The sequence below is a fragment of the Centruroides sculpturatus genome, unplaced genomic scaffold (genome assembly GCF_000671375.1).
Source record: "Centruroides sculpturatus isolate CEXI.00-Female unplaced genomic scaffold, Cexi_2.0 scaffold365, whole genome shotgun sequence".
In the NCBI taxonomy this organism is placed as follows: Eukaryota; Metazoa; Arthropoda; class Arachnida; order Scorpiones; family Buthidae; genus Centruroides; species Centruroides sculpturatus.
The window spans coordinates 508,979-529,524 of NW_019384598.1; the positions used below are offsets into that span (position 1 = coordinate 508,979).

Consider the following 20,546-nt stretch of genomic DNA (forward strand, 5'->3'; position numbering starts at 1 on the left):
TTTAGATACGTGAATAAAATGCATCAGAGAATTTTTGTCAATACTACGAGATTCCGTCTACACTACAAAAGTGCCGAATGAGAGCCCATCGTACGAGAATTGTGGGTGCAATTAATGGCATGACTGCTAGCGTGCAGGCTTAGATGTGGGCCAAATATCATGCCATGCCAGAAACTTATGTGGAAACGTATTGATTTAAACTCAAACGATTGCCAGAGTGTATTCATGCTTCTATTAATAATTAAGTGTTAAGTAACTTGGTTTAGACTACGATAGGCATTAATCTATTACATCTCTTGACAAATTTAATAATTAAAATTAAATTAACATTTTTAATAATTAATTTAGAAGATTAAGGAAGAAAAACATTGGTCCAAAGCTGGACTCAAACCCACAGTTCCAACTTATCTTGTGACCGAGTTGCCAGTTAGTAGTTTCAGCAATAGTTTGGTTTCAATCTAAAAACAGGTTTATATATGTTTATATTTATACTAATTTAATATAGTAACTGACTTTTTCTGTTACTATTGTGTACAGTACTCTATCGCGTTTCTTTCTCCAAAATGAATCCACAAAACTAGAGTCATTCAAGGAGAATACAGTGTATAGTGTTGCAAGCTTCAACAATATGTGTATTTTTAAGGTGAAGTTGTTTCTTTTATGTATATAACTAGCTGTTACCCACGACTTCGCCCGCAGAGGTTTTGCAAGCAAACCCCATTTATATTCAGTATTTCAACAACCATAGTAATTGTTTTATAACATTTACTGCCGAGAATGATGAGAATTGCTGAGAATCAAACAAACAATTTTCAATTTGATCAGTTTTCTGGAACATTTATAATCGTTCTATAATCAAACTGATACGCGATAACAAATTTGAATTTAAAAAGATGCCAACATTTGGTTAAAAAATCAAAATATATAAAAATATCTGAAATGTTATTAATTAAATACACTTAAGTACTTAATGAAGACTAAACGTAACAAAAAAATTGCATGTAAAATAGTACAGTAGAAGCTGTTCTTCCGGATAATACAATGATACCCCGAACTTACGCGATAGGTGGGGCCGAGCGATAACCGCGTAAGTCAAATTCGCGTAAGTCGGGGTATAATTTTTCAATGTGTGTAAAATCCAAGTCGGATGTATGTAAGCTAACAAATGTTCTCGTTAATCTTATCTCGTCTTTTGATTCGTTCATTGTTACAAGAAATCAGCACATAGAGTCTCTAGAGTCTCCGTAGATATAACAAACACAGAAATAAATAACACAAAATAAATTGTAGCTATGTGTCAATTCCACGTGACACGTCCGAACATGTAAGTTGAACAATAGTGTGGAGGGAATGAGTAATCAAGAGTTGCGTGGTGCTCAAACAAAAGACGAATCGACGCGATTTGAAAATCGCGTAACTCCGGGTTCGCATAAGTCGGGGTAGCGTAAGTCGAGGTATCACTGTACTTAATCCTCTCCTTCTCCCCCCATGGGGGAATTTCGAAAAATCCCTTCTTAGTGTGCATTCGCATGGTTTACCCTACTAAAACGTAGATAAAAACAAAAAATTGCATCTAAAATAGTACACTAGAAGTCGTTTTTCCGGTTAATACTTAATCCTCTCCTTCTCCCCTTGTGGGGGAATTTCGAAAAATCCCTTCTTAGTGAGCGTTTTCATGACGTACCCTAATGGTGTACCAAATTTCACCTCTTTAGGTTCAGCAGTCTGCTCAGTGAATGAGTCAGTCAGGACAAGCAATTTTATATATATAGATAATGTAACGAAAAACACGCTCCAATTTGCATTTGATATTGTAATGAAAATAAGATAAACTGTGCTAAAATTTAAGTTTATTTATGATAATTATTCACAGTTACTTTTTTTTTTTTTATTATCTATAATTAGTTATTTATTGACGTTACGATATGTTAATTCGTGTACATTCTATATTTTGTATCCTAAATTGGATTTTATTTAAATATTTTAACAATTAATTGTGCTTTACGACTTTAAATATTGACAAATCCTTTAAAATGATAAAAATCATCAAAAATTAAAGATTGCTTTTAATTTCAAGTAGCTAACTTGGTCAATAAAGTATTATTTAATTATGTAAAGTAACTGTACTTGCATGTTTAAAATTTAAATGCATTAAAATGTCAAAAGTTAAACATGCTATAAACAGGGAAACGAACTTTATGTTCCATAATAAAGTATCTACTGTCGTGTTTCTCGTTAATACAATATTTATAAGCGGAAAGAACATTAATCCTTAAAAACTTAAACTCACCCAACTGATTCTTGCAGATATACATCAGCTTCTCTGCAGAAGTGAGCTTGGTAATACTGCATCTTTTATAGTACGGATCCGTTTTACCGCTCTTGAATGGTTGAAACGAGGAGTCGTCGATGAATTCCGTCTGTTCCACAACGTGGAAGTTAAAATCCGTTCCTTCCTCGCTGGTCTTGGTGACCTCTCCCCAATATAGAAAATGATCGTTATTCACTACTCTGCCACTGAAATCCGTCTGACTGAGAACAGAGATGTGATCCGTGTAATAGTCGTCGGCAAGAGGCCGAATGAATCTGTTACAGAGGCAAGACTTTCCCACGCCCGTGCTTCCCTTCTCCTTCTCCGTTCCGGACAGTCCCACGACCGCAACGTTAAAAGTACGCGTAACATCCGATTTTTTAGCCATGGCTTTCTGCCGAGCACTCCTCGCTCACTTTCGGGCGGTCTGCCCTCCGTTCCAGGCAAAACAAGTAAAATACGTTATAACAATTATCATAGATGACAAAGGAATAGGTGTTCATGTAGCGAACACCTTTCTTCCTTCCATTCAGAAATAAACATTTCTCAGCATTTCCAAAATTCATGTGGTTTCCAGTACCGAAGACAACTGACGAGAGAAGATTCTTCGAGCGCGACAATCGTCCATTATATTTCTCCACCGACTTGAGGCCGGCAACCCTAAAAATATAATAGAAAAATTATTAGAGAGAAATTTGTTATTGTCGTTATTCTAACCTATTTTAATTAAACAATAAAGCACATTGGTTATTCTTTCTATTTCTTGTAAATTTACTAATAAACAAGTCTGCTAATTTACAACCGGATAAACATTTTCAATACTATATTTGCATCAAAAGCAGAAACAGAGTCTCAAAATTCATTATCAGAGTACAAAATAAAACAGATTTACATTTAATTACCGATTAATTTACATTTTCTTACATTAAAAACAAAAACATTGCTATAAACATAGATCTTTTGCAGGAAATCTGAAGAGAACAGCCCTATTAGTTGTCGCGGCAATTCCAAATGCAAGTATTGGTAACTCTTTTATAAAATATTAAATCTAACTTACAAAAAGAGCGCTATTTAGCAGCCAGAGAACAGATAATTTCGAGAATCTAGCCGCACAGATTAGTATTTTTGGCCGTCTTCGCCGACCGCCAATTTTAAAAATGTAACAAGTTACCTGCTCAATGTTTTTATTCAAAATACATATGATCCACTAACAAAATGAAAACAAACGCAACTGCAATACCTCATAATACCGAATCGCTCTCTAAAGTCACATACCAAAATAATATATAACCGTCATTTACATGAAAAACTCATCCATTTATAGTATTATTTGATAAAACCGCGCACGGCAACCACTGTACGTTTGGAATTCGACAGTCGACGATACGCGCGAGGCGGTCGGAAAGTCGAGTTAACCGCCGTAAGGACCTTATTCAAATCTTATTATTATTATTATTTACAGCTTTACAGAAAGCACTCCAAACGTGATCCTTCTCGCTCCTTTCGACGGGCTGTCGCGAATTTCTCTCCGTCCAAGCAGAACGCGGTTAACCGACTTTCGGGCCACCCCGCGCGCTCTCCCATTCCGAAAACGCAAGCGGTCGTTTATTTTATATTCGTCCCTACGACCACTAAATCCGAGCATCTAAATTTGTTGAAAATTGAGTAAAAAAAAAAAAAAAACTTTCCATCTGCACTACATCAGAAAAAAAAAACACAAACAATAATTCTCTGTCTCTGACGTATAATGTGTTATTTAATTACTCTTCTCGTTTACGAAGCCAAGTGGGGGAAAAAAACGGGTTAATCACGTGACGACGAAATCCCGTTTTCGCTCGCTTCCGCCCCCCCCCCCGAACACAGCGCCGTACACAAGAATTAACCGGCAACTACTACACACAAAGCTACAAGTATTTTATCCTTATCTGATTGATATAAACACACTTTCGATTCATAACACTCTTTTAAAGGCCGACACCGAAAGCCGAGAGCAACAGTAAACACATTCATACGTAACCATAGATGAAAGAAGTGACGTCACCGCTGCCATACGTCAGAGCAACCGCCAGTACGAGGGGGAGGGAGTAGGGCGCTCGGACGCGCGAGCGAAACTAATTCGGAGGCACCCGCACCGGCGTGACGCTCGCGACGCGAGCGCCTTCCGACGAATATTATTAGGGAAACGGCGGCGACGCGAATCGCGGATCGAGCGCCACCGGAGCGAGAGGTCGATGGAGAAAAGAGCGTGGGCCACGGGGGGTCGTTAGCCATTTACACGCTCCGCTTCGATTTTCTGCCAGTTCGTTCGCGTAACGCGGCGCCGCGGGATATAAATAGACGAATAATTCCAGTTTATCGTCGGCGATAGAAACGGTATTGCGTCACTATCGGCCACAATCTCTCTCTCCGCCCGCCAACGGAATTAAACTCTAGATTCATCCATACGAGGGGAGGGGAAGGGAGAGAAAAACGGAAATCGCCGGCGCGTCGTCTGCGACGCGTCCTCGCTCGTACAGCTTACGAAGGCGACGTGGCAAGTCGATAACTTGTTAGGAAACAACAGAGACGGATGATAATTTCCTAAATGAATGTCGCTCCTCTCTCTCTCTCGCTCTCCCCCTCTCGTCCGATCGACTTCTAATCTTACACGAACGTGCGCCCCGCCGGCGCGATTCGGGAAGCGCCACGTTTCCCGGAAGCGAAAACGCTTCGCTTGGTTCTATTAATAGAGGCGTAACGCTCTCTTTTCTTAATTCCCGAACGAAAATTTAATATTCGACCGGAAGAAGGCGAGAGAGCGGCGTCGGCCTCCTTGCTCTATTTCCGGAACCGATTAACGTTCGGTGCTTAATCGACTACGGCGCCGGGAGGTCGCACCGCGCGTCGCTCCATCGACGCAGTCGGAAACGGAAAACGTCTCCCGTGAAAAAAATAACAAAAAAAATAATATACTAAAGCGTAACTCTCGACGGGACGAGCGCCGGTCCGTCCTAGCGTGAAGCGTAAAATCTGCCGTAGCGCAGGGCGTCGACCCGTTCCCGCTTCGCGCACCGGAACGGAAGCGAAAAGCCGGCGCGGCGTCTCCCGATCGATGCGACGCGCTCCGAACGGTATTAATTTACGCGAGTTTCGCTAAGTCGCAGTGATTCCGACTGTCAAATAACACACTTTTTCTCACACGTGCGAATTTTTAACACTGCTTCCTCCCTCTTCTAAAATCCAGCTCAATTAAACGTGACGAAGAGGCGTTACGCGTTTCGCCCCGTACCCTTTCGACGCGAGCGCACGCCACCACTCCAGCAGGTAGCGAAGGAGCGCGGCACGGAAACGCGTCGAGCGTGCAGAAAACGACAGAAAATCGACCAATATTTCCCACAATTTTCGCAAGCGTGGGGACGGGGCCATCGGCGCGATCCGGGACGTCGCGGTAAAGCGCCACCCCCTCTTCCATCGATTTCCTATCGCCAGCGCGCTCCACCCCATCGTCTCCTCGCCCTCCGCTTGGGTTATCATCCGTTAAATGGCGCGTGGGATCGGCGCGAGACCCGAATCAATCGGAAGCGAACCCGTTCGGATCGAGTTTCCATAACCGGAAACACGTCAGATCGGGCTCCCCTCTTCCGTCCGGATACCTAACACGTGAAGACGAGCGATAAGACACCCCCCTCCGGATGCTACCATCTCGAAATACCCATCGGTGCCACATCTCCGAGTCACCTGTTCCGACCGATCGATTGCGTTGGAGGAATGGCGAATTAAACGGGGAGTAAACGTCACGCGGGGCGTGTCGGGGCAGAACGGGTGAACGGAGCGGGCATTCCCTTCCCCCCCACACTACAAAAAAGGGTCGTTTCTGGAGGGCAGATACGGGAGTGCGGTGGCGGAGTCACGTGTTTCTGGAGGCGGCGCGTGTGACTCACCGCCGTTACGGGAAGGAAACAGTGGTAAGAGGCAATTACTAAACGTCGCGACGAGTCACCTCGTGGTATGCGCTCCTCCTCCTTCGTTCCCCCCTCTCGCCCTGCCGTGTTTTGTATCGAAAAACTGCGGGGCCGGCATCTCGCGGGAACTGGAGAATGCTTAAGAGATTTTGTTTATCCAGTGACCGGAGCACTTCGATTACGTCACCGGCTTACACCCCCCCTTCCCGAAAACTTGACGAAAACGTAAGAAATCCCGAAATCTGATCGATTTCCAGCACGCTGTTTTGATATTTGGCGATCGTTTAGGGCTTCGGGCATCGAAATTTATCGCCAAAATTTGTTACGATTTCAAAAAGTGCCAATTAATTATAATACAATTCCCTTTCGAATTAATGCGAAATGGCCGCATGCAAATTGCAAATTTCTGACAGAATTTAATCAGAAATCATCATTCCGACCGTAATTATGCACGGACTAACGGTGCCCACACAAACTAATTTGTGTATTACATTCATCAATAACAAGTTAATATCGAGAGTAACATAATTTCTATGTTACTCTCTATATTAGCTTGTTATTGATGTAGCTATTTATTCTAGTATCCATTAACAGAGAAGGGGCCTTTGTTTACTAGAACCCAAGCTTCTTAATACCCTACAACTGACATTTAAATACCGATTATTAATTTTTATGTAGTTGTCTTATTGATACTTGTTGCGCATCAAACACTCCACTGTACATAAACAATGCTTCACAATACATATTTATGTATTATAAGAGATTAAATTACTGTATTACGTGCTAGTGAAGTTCTCCGACTTATAGTCTACGAACTACTTAAACCCGGTCACTTGTGCCCGTCCACTTCTTATCCTGCAAGAATCACCTTAGGTGCGAGCCAAAAATTTCTCTCTATTCGGTCATTTAAGAACACAGAATTTCAGGTTGGTCTGCAGAACACCTGGGTGTGTGATTTTACTTTGAGAACCACTACACTAGCTAGATAAGTGGAGCCGAATGCCAAGAGAAACAGATGAAGACTAAACAAACAGAAGGGCTTCGATTTCATTAATCATTATAGCCCGAAAGTTAGTTAACCATTGTGAGGGCTGAGCTACTATCTTACTCGATTACTTTATTATTTACAAATTTTACTCCATATTTTGGAACTCAAGACAAAAAATTCTATTTAAACCCGGTACTTTTGGATGTCCCGACTGGTCGTCAGGAGGTATCGATACCATTCAACAACACGGATACCTTCAATTGTCTCCAACTGTATAAATTTGTTTGATATTTTACAAAAATTGTTTGGTGCACAATTAACAATGCTTTAACAAATTCAGTTTGGTAGCATTATTCGCAAATACCCTATGAAGGCATCTTGTTAACCAAGTTTTGGACCGTCCCATGTACGCGACACGATAAAATTATAATACAAAAGGGTGCTTCAAAACTGTGAATCCCATATCTTCCAACAACAATACTTTAACAATTTATTAAAACTGCACAATGCGAGTGATAAGACATCATCCAAGTCACCTCCGGTATTGAATACACAATGGTGACTTATCGGCAAGGGAAAAGTACGACCTTCGGATTCTAGATGTCAAATGTTTCCAATTTGAAACTGCCAACTCTTAATTTTTTTAATCAAAAGGTGAAAATTAGTTATGTTAAAATGAATAAATACCTTCAATTTNAAGTTTCCACATTGTTATCAGTGGATACCTGGTTATCTGTGCTTCACATTGGCTCATGATAGAATTGCTCTTCAAATGTGCACGTGCTCAATATTGTGAGGGCCCGGATTTAAGATTCAAATATTTTTATTCATTAGATTAAAAGTTAGGGTTAACACAAAAAAGGGAAAAATAACCGACAAATTTTCTCATAAAAATCGCTCATAAAACTCCGTTCCCATGACAATACTTCCCTGTAGAAAATGAGTTAACTGTTGTGTCATAAGTTTGTCACTTCGCCCACCATTGGTCAATGAAGATCATCACCTGTGACGTATATAGGAAAATCTCGAAAAGAGAGCCCCCATATAAAAGACAAGAGCAATGACGACACAGGGGGAGAAAGTTATTTTTCTATACTGTGTGTGTGTGGATTACCTGCCTCTCGTCGCCACCGTCTTCAACAGACTTTGAACTTTGATTTGGACTTTGGACTATATTCCAAACCCAGGAGAACAAGAAACTACATCCACGATTTAACTCGAGGTATTTATCCTACACGCGATGATATGTAAGCTCTCTCTCGCTATTTGACTATTCCAAACTCGCGGTTAGGGGCACGACTAATTTATATTTTGCCCGCTACTTATGAACTATACGGATTGAACCCCCGAGAGGGATTTGTATTCCAATTATTAACCATGTATAAATGTACGGAATAAACGGGTATTTTGTTAACGAACGATTGGAGTACATTTCTTCCACCATTATCACCTTCATACTGAACCCGAAGTCCTCGACGAGATCGCTCATGATAATTCCTCCCCATCTAATCGCGTATCTATCCGCGATAAATTGATAGATTGGTGTCAGATCCTGACAGGTGAAAGAATCTAACGATCCTTTCTCCTAACCCTTTTCTTTTCTCCCATCCTTTAGACAAGCGAGACTGGACCTCAAGGTCTTGAGTCAAGTAAGTGGTAGGAGAGGGAACATCCTCGTAAACATCCTACCCCCGATTAGTCTCACAATATTATCTGTGGCTCTGGTTTTCTGCGGTTATGGTTATCTGCGTTACACTGCTATAGTGGTTGGGAGAAAACCTACCTTCTGCTACTTTGTTCTACTTTGTATTTATCTGTGATGCATGCAAAACTTTTGTGACGTGAGAGTAACTTTCTCCTGTCATCTCGTTCTTTCATAATGTGTATGCAAAACTTTAGTGGTGTTTGTAATGTATACTTGTGATTATCTACTGTAATTTCATTGCAATTCTTATTGTACCATTGTAATACTGTCACAATATTTATAGTATTTATTGTTACATAGATGTTTAACCAACTACGATATCATTATATCCTGAATATATCTTTTAATATTTTCTTTTCAACTCTCTTTTTTGTGTACGATACCGGTGTCACAGGTTTTATATTAATTGTAATTAATTATGTTCAATTCTGCTGTACTACATGTTATATTTTAATTGTAAAAGTTGCTCTGGCAGCAATTATATATAATTGATATTTTGTATTTTAAATACTGTCATCTGTACGTTACTTTTGTTAATTTTATTACNGTCTGCAGAACACCTGGGTGTGTGATTTTACTTTGAGAACCACTACACTAGCTAGATAAGTGGAGCCGAATGCCAAGAGAAACAGATGAAGACTAAACAAACAGAAGGGCTTCGATTTCATTAATCATTATAGCCCGAAAGTTAGTTAACCATTGTGAGGGCTGAGCTACTATCTTACTCGATTACTTTATTATTTACAAATTTTACTCCATATTTTGGAACTCAAGACAAAAAATTCTATTTAAACCCGGTACTTTTGGATGTCCCGACTGGTCGTCAGGAGGTATCGATACCATTCAACAACACGGATACCTTCAATTGTCTCCAACTGTATAAATTTGTTTGATATTTTACAAAAATTGTTTGGTGCACAATTAACAATGCTTTAACAAATTCAGTTTGGTAGCATTATTCGCAAATACCCTATGAAGGCATCTTGTTAACCAAGTTTTGGACCGTCCCATGTACGCGACACGATAAAATTATAATACAAAAGGGTGCTTCAAAACTGTGAATCCCATATCTTCCAACAACAATACTTTAACAATTTATTAAAACTGCACAATGCGAGTGATAAGACATCATCCAAGTCACCTCCGGTATTGAATACACAATGGTGACTTATCGGCAAGGGAAAAGTACGACCTTCGGATTCTAGATGTCAAATGTTTCCAATTTGAAACTGCCAACTCTTAATTTTTTTAATCAAAAGGTGAAAATTAGTTATGTTAAAATGAATAAATACCTTCAATTTAACAATGCTAATTTACTAAACTGCATCAATGGTATAAATGTAGTTTAATCTTCTAGTCAGTACTAGCTGTCTAATGTAAACTTCTCACGGGGGCATTTAAAAATTACTGCGGCGGATGAACCAGAAAAACTGTTAGCTGGAATTCTCGCGGTAGTGGATGTGATCTGGGGGACATCTAAGATAATTGACTGAGTGAGTTCGAGTTTCCTTCAAAGGGAACTCTGGCATATCCCATCAACTGTCCCCTACACTTGACACATGCAATGCCTACATTGAGTGTGGAGGTTGCGCCGATTCCAACAACTTTCATAACAGAATCATTTCATATGTATTAATTCTACATTTATGTATTATTTGTTTTGTTATTAAACATTTGTTCATTAGTATGTTATCCACGGTACAGTTCCTTACGTTAAATACCTTGTACTGACTCAGGATTATGTCAACAAACACGGGTTCCTATTTGAAACTCGCTCTATTTCAACCCCTCTATATACTTCTGAAGTTTGAGATTAACGTTTCTTGAATTACTCTATATATGCGTGCATGCACATGCATACACGCAATACTATACATGTAATATTTTCAATAGTTTTTCTATTACAGCCCTTGCTAGCCTGCAGAGAAAAATATTCTGTCACCCGTGCTTTGAAGACAAAATAGAAAAAAAAAACATAATACATAAATTATCATCATCGACACTGGATTTTCTTATCCATTTTATGAGAAAAAAATCAAAAAGATTTCATTTTTATTTATTTATTTCAAACATAAATAATCAATAATTAATAATCAACTTGGAAGGAGGGAGGATGCCTTGCAGTTATCTCTTGTAAAATATAACAATAAATTAATTAATTTAATTTTAGAATATTCTACAAACGAGATTGGCCTGGAGTGAGAATTAAACCCTCAAATGCTACTTAATGTGCATATACATTACTCCCCAGACCTATGCCCAATCTTTGATTCCAGACTAATTTAGATATAACTGTGTTGGTCCATTTGCAGTGCCGGCTGGGATGACTTACACCCAAAGACCTCCAAGGCTCTCAGTCAGCCTATACTATAACTGTGCAGGCGTGAAGAAGGGGCAAGACCTTTGACGTCACAGGTGTGCTAGTGCACGTTTGCTAGTGTTTTGCTCTCGCAAAGTGGTAGTTTGCTGCAGCTCTTACAATGACCAAATATCAAGATTTTACATTGCAAATCTCTCTCCGTAATTCAAGAAATGGATAAAAATCATAGAATGAAGTAATGACAAATAGATTTTAGTTATTTTTATATTCTGGTATTTATTATATAGACATTCAAGACTTGGTTCAATTTCATTTTCTTAAATAGAAACCCCTTTTTTTTTTTATTGCGTATTGTGATTCTACATCAAAAAACAAACTTTCAGCTAAAATACTTTCTCAAAAGCTTCTTCTTCTTCTTCTTTCTTCTATTAAAATGCAATAAACATATGAAACTGAAATACCAAAAAAGTATCTTCTTTTCCAAAGTCTTTGTGCGCAAGCCGACAGAACCAATTACAAACATCTGCCGCACACTTCAAGCCACATTTATCGTACTAAATTATTATTCATTCTAATTATCAACAGATCATAGAATAATATTACATTGCTTCTCCATATTATAACTCATTAAAGTTTCTTTTATTATTATATAAAGAATTAATTATACACACAAAATAGTCGTTCAAAAGTGTTTTTGACTACAAGAATATGTAACATTTCTTAATATAGTAAAAAAAACTTTCACTGAAAGCTGTTTATTATTTGACTTGCTGACTTATCGGCAAGGGAAAAGTACGACCTTCGGATTCTAGATGTCAAATGTTTCCAATTTGAAACTGCCAACTCTTAATTTTTTTAATCAAAAGGTGAAAATTAGTTATGTTAAAATGAATAAATACCTTCAATTTAACAATGCTAATTTACTAAACTGCATCAATGGTATAAATGTAGTTTAATCTTCTAGTCAGTACTAGCTGTCTAATGTAAACTTCTCACGGGGGCATTTAAAAATTACTGCGGCGGATGAAACATACATAGCAACATTATTTTTCCCAATTTAACTTTTATAATTTCATAATATAGTACGCTCTTCTTAAGGTTGACTTACACAATACGACTATCATTATCGGCATCCACTACAATGTTACCAAAGAATACTCCTTGGTAAAGTTGTATACATCCACTATCCTTTAAATCATGCTAACTGTGCTTACATCAAGTAATCTACCATACTACTGAGGCAGAGAATATAATTTTCCAACACTCTTTAAGGAATTAATTGTAAGTTCTGACTTCCAAACCTTCTTGCCCTTAGTTAGTAGGCCTAATCTAGTAGGCAAACGACCTGTTTGCCTCCCCAGATGCCCATCATCAATATTTTGTCATACACAAAATTAAGTCTACCAGACTTTCGGTGATTCAAATGTTTGTGTGATGAACTAGAGTACGATATTCAAATTGTTCTGACTTATGAGCACACACAAAAGTATTGGTTCCGCTCATAAATAATAAGAACGTGATCTAGCATGCAATTCTGATTTCATCATTCATTGGTTTGAAAATGTGACAAAGAACAAAAAATTTGACAGATTAGATTTTCTGACATCATTGTGACTTGTTGAAGTGAGGCTAATAAGTCACAAGTTTGCTCAAATGAAATGAACCCACGTATATTGCAGTTTCAAGTACAAAGTGTCTGCGATAGTCACATTCTGTAAACCAGCCTTTGCATATATTCAGTTTTTAAGCAATACTCTTGCTGAAATCCCAAGAAATGTGAAAGTGGACATGCACATTCTGTATGGAGCACTAGAGACATGTTAGAAGGAATTAGTATAATGAATCGTAAAATAAGACAACATTCCTCACACAACAGTTGCAGCTGACATTTGGATCTTTCTAAACAGAAAATACACAAAACACTTGTGCATCTTCAGTGCCATGAAGTCACCAACACCGACAGTAGACGAAACAAGGGAATAGCAGATTAGACAGGCAAAACAAAAATGGTTTAAAGTTTTTATTTTAGGCCAACATAAGTTACCCAAGTCGTAGCTAGGGATAGGACAGGGCCTAGAGTTTACCGAACTGGGACTTCTGTAATTGTGTGGTTGTGTGTACATGCACAATCTGCACATTTAGTAATCCTCCACTGTCTCAGATTGCTGGCGCACACTATTATTAAAATAATTTCTTAAAACTGCTTATTAAGATAACCAAAACAAATATTGACTTTGGCAATACAAAAGCATTGTAACATTGAAATAGAACATATGATGTAAGAATATTTAATTTGAAAATATAATACTTGAGAATACATATGATAGGTCTACCTATCTACCACTAGCCAGACATACCACCAATGTTAATAATTTATTAGTTAATTATGTTTAGTTTATGTGGTCCAGGATCTATTTCCAGGCATTGTTAAGTTCCATAGCAACATTGTTGTTTATCACAGTTATGTAAGTACATGTTAATAATATTAAAACTTTATCTTTTCCAAATATAAAAAAACTGCTAAAATGAAATGCAAATAAAGTATTTGTACACGTGACTTTTGTATTTATATTGTTAAAAAGCATTGGGCTTTGAGATGTTTATATATGTACCATTACATAAAGTGTTTTTATATCTAAGAAAATCAGGCTACTTTACCGCTACTACTGTATTACTAATTAAATTCTATGTAATTTGGTACTAGAGGTAGGCATTAGTTACTATCTCTTATTAAATTTAATAATCGTAATTAAATTAATATTTACTAAATAATTTAGAATAATCTGGAGGAAAACAATTGGCCCAGAGTGGAACTTGAACCCGCAACTCCCACTTACCGTGTAGCATTGCCAGTTGTGCTACCTGGACCTCTGTCCAACCCATTTAATTTTAGATATAACCATCCATGGTTACTTATAGCATTGACTGGGAACGACTCCTATGACCTTTGCCCAATTCATTGCTGTTTTTGATAATTCCTGCTGATGCTATCAGTATGAACTATCTAAAACAAACATTTATCACTGTCTATTCTGTAATGCAGCAGTTCCTAAAGCGTGAGTCACCAGAAGCATTGTAGAAAGTCACAAAAGGTTTCACACAATAAAACAAAAAAGCCATATTAACATACATTTTGTATTTATAACAAACAATTAGTGTGAAACATGTGCCTGTTTTTTAAGAAACTACCTTTTCAAATCTAGGCTCTGTATTCAAACACATAATTAAATCATTTTCAAGTTCAAGGAAATTTCTTGGTAGTCGATGACAAACATTTTTCAGAGATACATACAAGGTTGCAAATGGTATCATAGTTATAGAAAGAAAGACAAAATAGTAGGGGGTCGTAATACCACACTGTACTACAGGGCTGTCCAACTGGCAGCCCGCGGGCCGTATACGGCCCGTCAAATAATTTTTAATGCCCACGAGTACATTTTACTATGAATAAATTTATGTTACTAAATTATTATTATTAATATTAAAATTATTTTACTATGTGAAAATTTAAATCTAATTTGAATTTAAAGTAGGTACTATTTAGTTTGCGTAAAGTAGGTACTATTTAGTATAATTAACATAAACATTAACATTTAGTATAATAACATAAACTTTTCATTTATCAACCTTCTTGGCCCCCGAAATGTTTGGTGAAGAAAATATGGCCCACGGGCTATGATAAGTTGGACAGCGCTGNAACGATTTTAAAAAAAAGCCAGACAACTAAATAAAATTTAATTCCGTGATTTGCCAAGTGTCTGTATAAATACAATAAATAATTTGTGTTTGGATTAAAAAGCCAAATTTAATTACTGATGATAAAATAACAAATACAATACAAATGTTTGGCAGAAAGTTTAAATTTCTGCATTCCATAACACTGCTTATAGTAGGTATAAGTTAGTAATACTGTATGGCTAATGTTGGCATAGCATTATACAGCAAATGGCATTTGGAAACTATAAATCTACATATATAAAAATGGACGTGTTTGTCCCTATATTTCACTCTGAAAACTACACATCGCACATGAATAGTGTTTGTTTGGGATAGTAGCCCCAAGTCTCCCATCGTGCACTATGGTGGTTGTGTCTCGATAGCTATAAGGGTGTTGGAGATCTGGGGGTTGAAAGTGGTCGACTTCAAAAATGTGTAACAACGGAAGTGTCAACAATGAAAGTGTTAACAATGGAAGTGTTGAATAACAAAAGAAGTGTTAAGAGAAAGCGGTGTGCAAGATTTACAGATGCAGATGCAGTTTTTTGTGTTTTTGCAGGAAATTGAACATATTTTTAGACCCATGTAAAAATTCTCTAATTTGTCTAGAAACGGGGAACCTAATTCTTGCATTCTGTGAAAACGGGTAAGATTGGCTATAATGTAATCTAAATAGTCAAATAGTCGAAAATGTTTTGGAATAGTAGAGGATCGTTATGTATGAGTAGTGGGATGGCCTTTGAAGATGTGTGACGCACATGCTTCAGTTGATTTTTCATAAGTAAAAGTGTTCAAATAACAGAGGAAGAGAAACAATCTTTTATATTAAAAAAAACTATATTACATATAAATGTACGAACAAATAAAAACCCAGCAAAGCGAGTACTTGCAGCTAGTATTATATAAAATATGTAATAGAAGTATAAATTAAAACACAATTCAAAAACCCAACAATTAAATTCAATGCTTCTGTTAAGTTCTTATGGTGTAAAGATCTCTAATCGTGCCGTTTAATATATAACAAAGAAACAGTTATAACAGTCGGACTGGACACCGGTCACGTCCTGCTCATCTGACTGACCCGAACAAAAGACACCCCCAAATCGCACGCCCACATGTAGGTGTAACCTGATTGGTTTCAGATTGGACCTCGGTTATTAGGTTTTCACACGTGGAAAACACCTGACCCAACAGCTTCCAAATAATCTGGCTATTCTAAGGTTACATAAGTAATCAGTTAATAATTAATTTGACTAGAGGTCAAATTATGTTGCCATCTCACATTAATTTTAATAATTTTAATAAATTACTTTTTCTGGAAGAAAAGAATTGCCGAGGTGGAATTCGAACTTGCAACTTCTGCATACCGTGCAGATGCATTGCCGATTATGCTACCCGGACCTCCGTAAGATCTTCGCTTCCAGAACTATTAATTTATATATAACCATACGGGTTATACACTACAACAACACTTTAAGCACTCATGGCCTTACTACTATTTGACTCTAATCAATTATATCAAGTTAAGAGTTGATGTTATTACATACAACAATGAAACATCTCTCAAGCTTTTATTTTATTGATACTCACTTTTTTAAACACTATTTTATTAATAATTAAATCAAAAATTCCATAGCAGCAAAATTATCTTAAAACAAGCAACATATCTGTACATTGATAAAGCTGATTTTTGGAATTATTAGAATATTCATCTTTACAATAAGATAATTATCAAATTCCGATAGTATTGTCAAGGTTCAAAATTAGCAGTTGTCAGATTTCTTCATTCTAATGTCTGTTTTTGGTTTCATCCAGTGGTCAGTTACTTATGACATTTTTATACTCTATTTCCAATTAAACTCATGTCAAACAGCAGTGGGGGCTGGCAGAGAGTAAGTGACAGACAAGAACTAGTGTGGGAAAGGTAATGCCTTGCAACTTCCCTGACGATAAGAAAGAAAATGAGATTGTACTGTGCATTATAAGAGAATAAGAGAAAGCTTTGGATCCTGCAGACAAATGGTGTCCTCCATGTTTATCAGCCTATAAAACAAAGCATAAGTCTGGCAACTGGTATTCCTAATCACCTTTCTGAGGCAGAGCTTGGGCAGATGTGGAAGTAGCAAATTACATCCTACCAGTAATTGTATGCAATAAATAGACATTGGAAAGGCTCCATTAAGACAGCACCGAGTTAGAAAATCTAATTTAGCCCTAGAATAAGAAAAAGATATCATCATCATCAATATGGTCATATCTTTTTGATAAATCATAATTTGTCTGTAATCAACGACTGGATGAAAGTCCAGGTAACATACCTTCAAAGTAAGGAGAAGTGATGTTCAAATCCTGTTCCGAATCAATTATTGTAAAATTGTAAAAAATTAATGCATAAATGACATTTGAGAGATAAATTTGCATAGTATCATCAAACTGCAGAATGATCCAAATTATAAAATCTTGATCAAACAAAGATATTTAAAATTTAAAAGTGTAGAGAAAAGGATATTTAAAATGCACTACAATTTGATTTACAAGATCTCCCACATAAAAAGAACTGTAAATGAAGTAACAAGAATGTTATTCCATACACAGAATTGACCATTTCAATCACTTTTAATATATTTAAAATAAAAAATTAAAATATTTAAAGTCAGATTAATGTAATGAATGAAATGTTTTCTTTATAAATTCAGCAGGGCTGTGGAGTCGGAGTCGTGGAGTTTTGATGTTTTAGCCGGAGGCGGAGTCGGATGGTAAGGAAAAGTCGGAGTCGGTAGATTTTTACACGACTTCCACAGCCCTGGCAGGGCTGTTGAGTTGGAGTTGGAGTCGGAGTCGTGGAGTTTTGGTGTTTTAGCTGGAGTCGGAGTCGGATGATAAGGAAAAGTCGGAGTCGGTAGATTTTTACGCGACTCCACAGCCCTGAAATTCAGATAAGTTTTCATATATAAAGAAAATCAATAACACTGAATCAACAGAAGATTTTTTCATTAACCCAGTGTTTTCCAATCTGTGGGGGGACAAGACTACTTTCACTTAATTTTTATTATTCAATAGTCTTTTAAAGCTCTAAACTTGACAATGCTAGCTCGTTTTATAAATCATTATTTAATAATTTACCAAACATTCAATATTATTCAAGCGTTTGATTATACAAAGATACCTTTAACAGTCCACAGTACTTAATCAAGATTCAACTGTACGACTCAAGTATAAATGCTAAAATCCATCCACACTCTTGCCGAAATGTCTAGACAATAGTCAAGCCCTGGTGAACAAAATTCTTTTTTGAAAAAGAGGGGTGGAGGTACAGAAAGTTTGGAAACCACTTGCGTTAAGCATCAATAACAAATATTTTCATTTAGAACCACTCAACAGTCACATTAGTTTAAATGTCTGTTGGCAGCAAATGTCATTTGAACTCTTTTAAAATGTCTTCAGGTTGGAATTATAAGCCAAAGGTAGTATATTGAAACAAATAGTTATTGTAAATGTAGAAGAAAAAAGAAACAGAGCTGTCAATTATTAATTGTTTCACGGCATTTGTATTATTCTTCTAACTTGTTACTTAATGAATTTCTTTAAATAACAACATCTCAAAGCTCGAGTAGCATACAATAAATCACCAAATGATCGCCTAAATATCGGGCTATAATAAGGCTAATTAAATGATTGGTATAAAGTAATTTGACACTAGAGGTAGACGTTAGGTGCCATCTCTTAAGTAAATTAATAATTATAATTAAATAAATTTAGAACCTTCTGGAAAAAAGAACTGGCCCGGGATGGGGCTCGAACCCGCAACCTCCGNTGCGTAAAGTAGGTACTATTTAGTATAATTAACATAAACATTAACATTTAGTATAATAACATAAACTTTTCATTTATCAACCTTCTTGGCCCCCGAAATGTTTGGTGAAGAAAATATGGCCCACGGGCTATGATAAGTTGGATAGCGCTGCTGTACTATATATTTCAAACTAAAAATACTCTATAATTTTGGGATGATCATATCATCCTAAAACAATCTAACCAATATCAGATATTGAATTGATTAATGCAGATAGTGTCATCCCTCCATTTATGCAAATTCACTTTAACACAGTCGAAACATTTTTAAATTTTAAATAATATATGATCATTACATCAAAAAGTGCTTCTTGTTATCAGTAATCTCTAACATTAATATAGGGTGTTCCTCTCAAACCTCCACAATTCTGAACTGTTTTGTAAAATCAACTTGTTTCAGATATGTCAATGAAATTTGTTAGAGAACATAGGTCAATATTCCAAGTTTCACTGGCATATGCTTGACAAGGACCGGCACTACAGTGTGGTGGAAATCTGGACCTCCGCTGCTGGACAATTTAGATCGCCAGATTGGTTAGCACGATTCCATTTCTTAGCTTGCCCAATCAGTTGACATCACTGCTTTCAAGTTTATTCTTTGTGGATATGTCAAAGAGTGCATGCATGCATGCAACAAAAGTGCCAGATATGAGAGCATTGTGTACAAAAACTACAAATGCCATTACAGTGTGACTCATGACATGCTGGCATGACATAGACCGAAATCAAGTACAAACTGGATATTATAGTACCTTATTATGTGCATGTATAGAATGTACTGAATTACCACAGCAGCATTTCTCAAACTATGGGTTGTGATATCATATCAATACAATCTGAAAAGTACAAATTTTAAAAAAGGGTTCATTAAGTTTATAAAAAATCTTGTAATATTTTTCAAAGGAAAATTATTTCAAAATTATTCAGGAGTCTATTTTATTTACAATTGTCAGTTTTACATTTTCTTAATACAGTAGAACCTCAATTATCCAGATCTCTATTATCCGGATAGTTACAAAATAAACAAAAATTTTACGAATTTGCTGATTTGCACTTGGCGAATTACGATACTGTTTATGTACGTGATGGAACGAATAACTTTTTTTGTTTCAACAACATCTCACCCAGCACAGTGGTCATAAACTCTTAATATATTTTGCGTCATAATAAAAATATAACTTGACATACGTACTTATAAATAATTTATATTCAAATTACATCATTTCTATAACCAAGGGCGGCGTATGTGAAATGTGGGCCATCACCTATGCCTCGTGGTCCGAAGGGCCTCACGCCTCAAAGGTTTATGCATTACTTAAAAGCCGCGAACGCGACGAAAAGTTTTAGTCGTCATAAAACGATAAATAGTTTGTCAAATTTTTATTCATAAAAATGCAGTTTCAACTGCTTTTTATTTTATAAAATCTGTCTTCTTGCGCCACCAGAGAGCCTTTTAAACAATAGGTAGTCTGTTAGCACTAGTCAGTAGTAGTCCAAATTCAATACGAACATTTGTTTCTTAAAAATTTGATCACGATTTAAATACAGTATTTATTTTTAATATTACCGATATGTCATTGAAAAGAAAATGTGTTGTATTATCATTAAAAGGCAAATTAAAGTATTTGTTTCAATTATCCGAATTTTTCCTTATCCGGACTACCTTCATCTCCAATTAGTCTGGATAATCGAGGTTCTACTGTAGTTAAATT

General features: G+C 36.7%; 1 protein-coding gene across 7 annotated transcripts in view; it reads right to left on the reverse strand.

Moving 5' to 3' along the window:
- Positions 1–20,546, reverse strand: part of LOC111624929 (rho GTPase-activating protein 190-like) — a 134,394-nt gene that overhangs the window by 80,138 nt on the left and 33,710 nt on the right. For all 7 annotated transcript variants that reach the window (XM_023367915.1, XM_023367918.1, XM_023367917.1 and 4 more), the window contains exon 2: positions 2,291–2,971. In XM_023367915.1, the coding sequence (XP_023223683.1) occupies positions 2,291–2,699 (409 nt within the window). In that variant the 5' untranslated portion in view covers positions 2,700–2,971. The remainder of the gene's footprint in view (positions 1–2,290; positions 2,972–20,546) is intronic.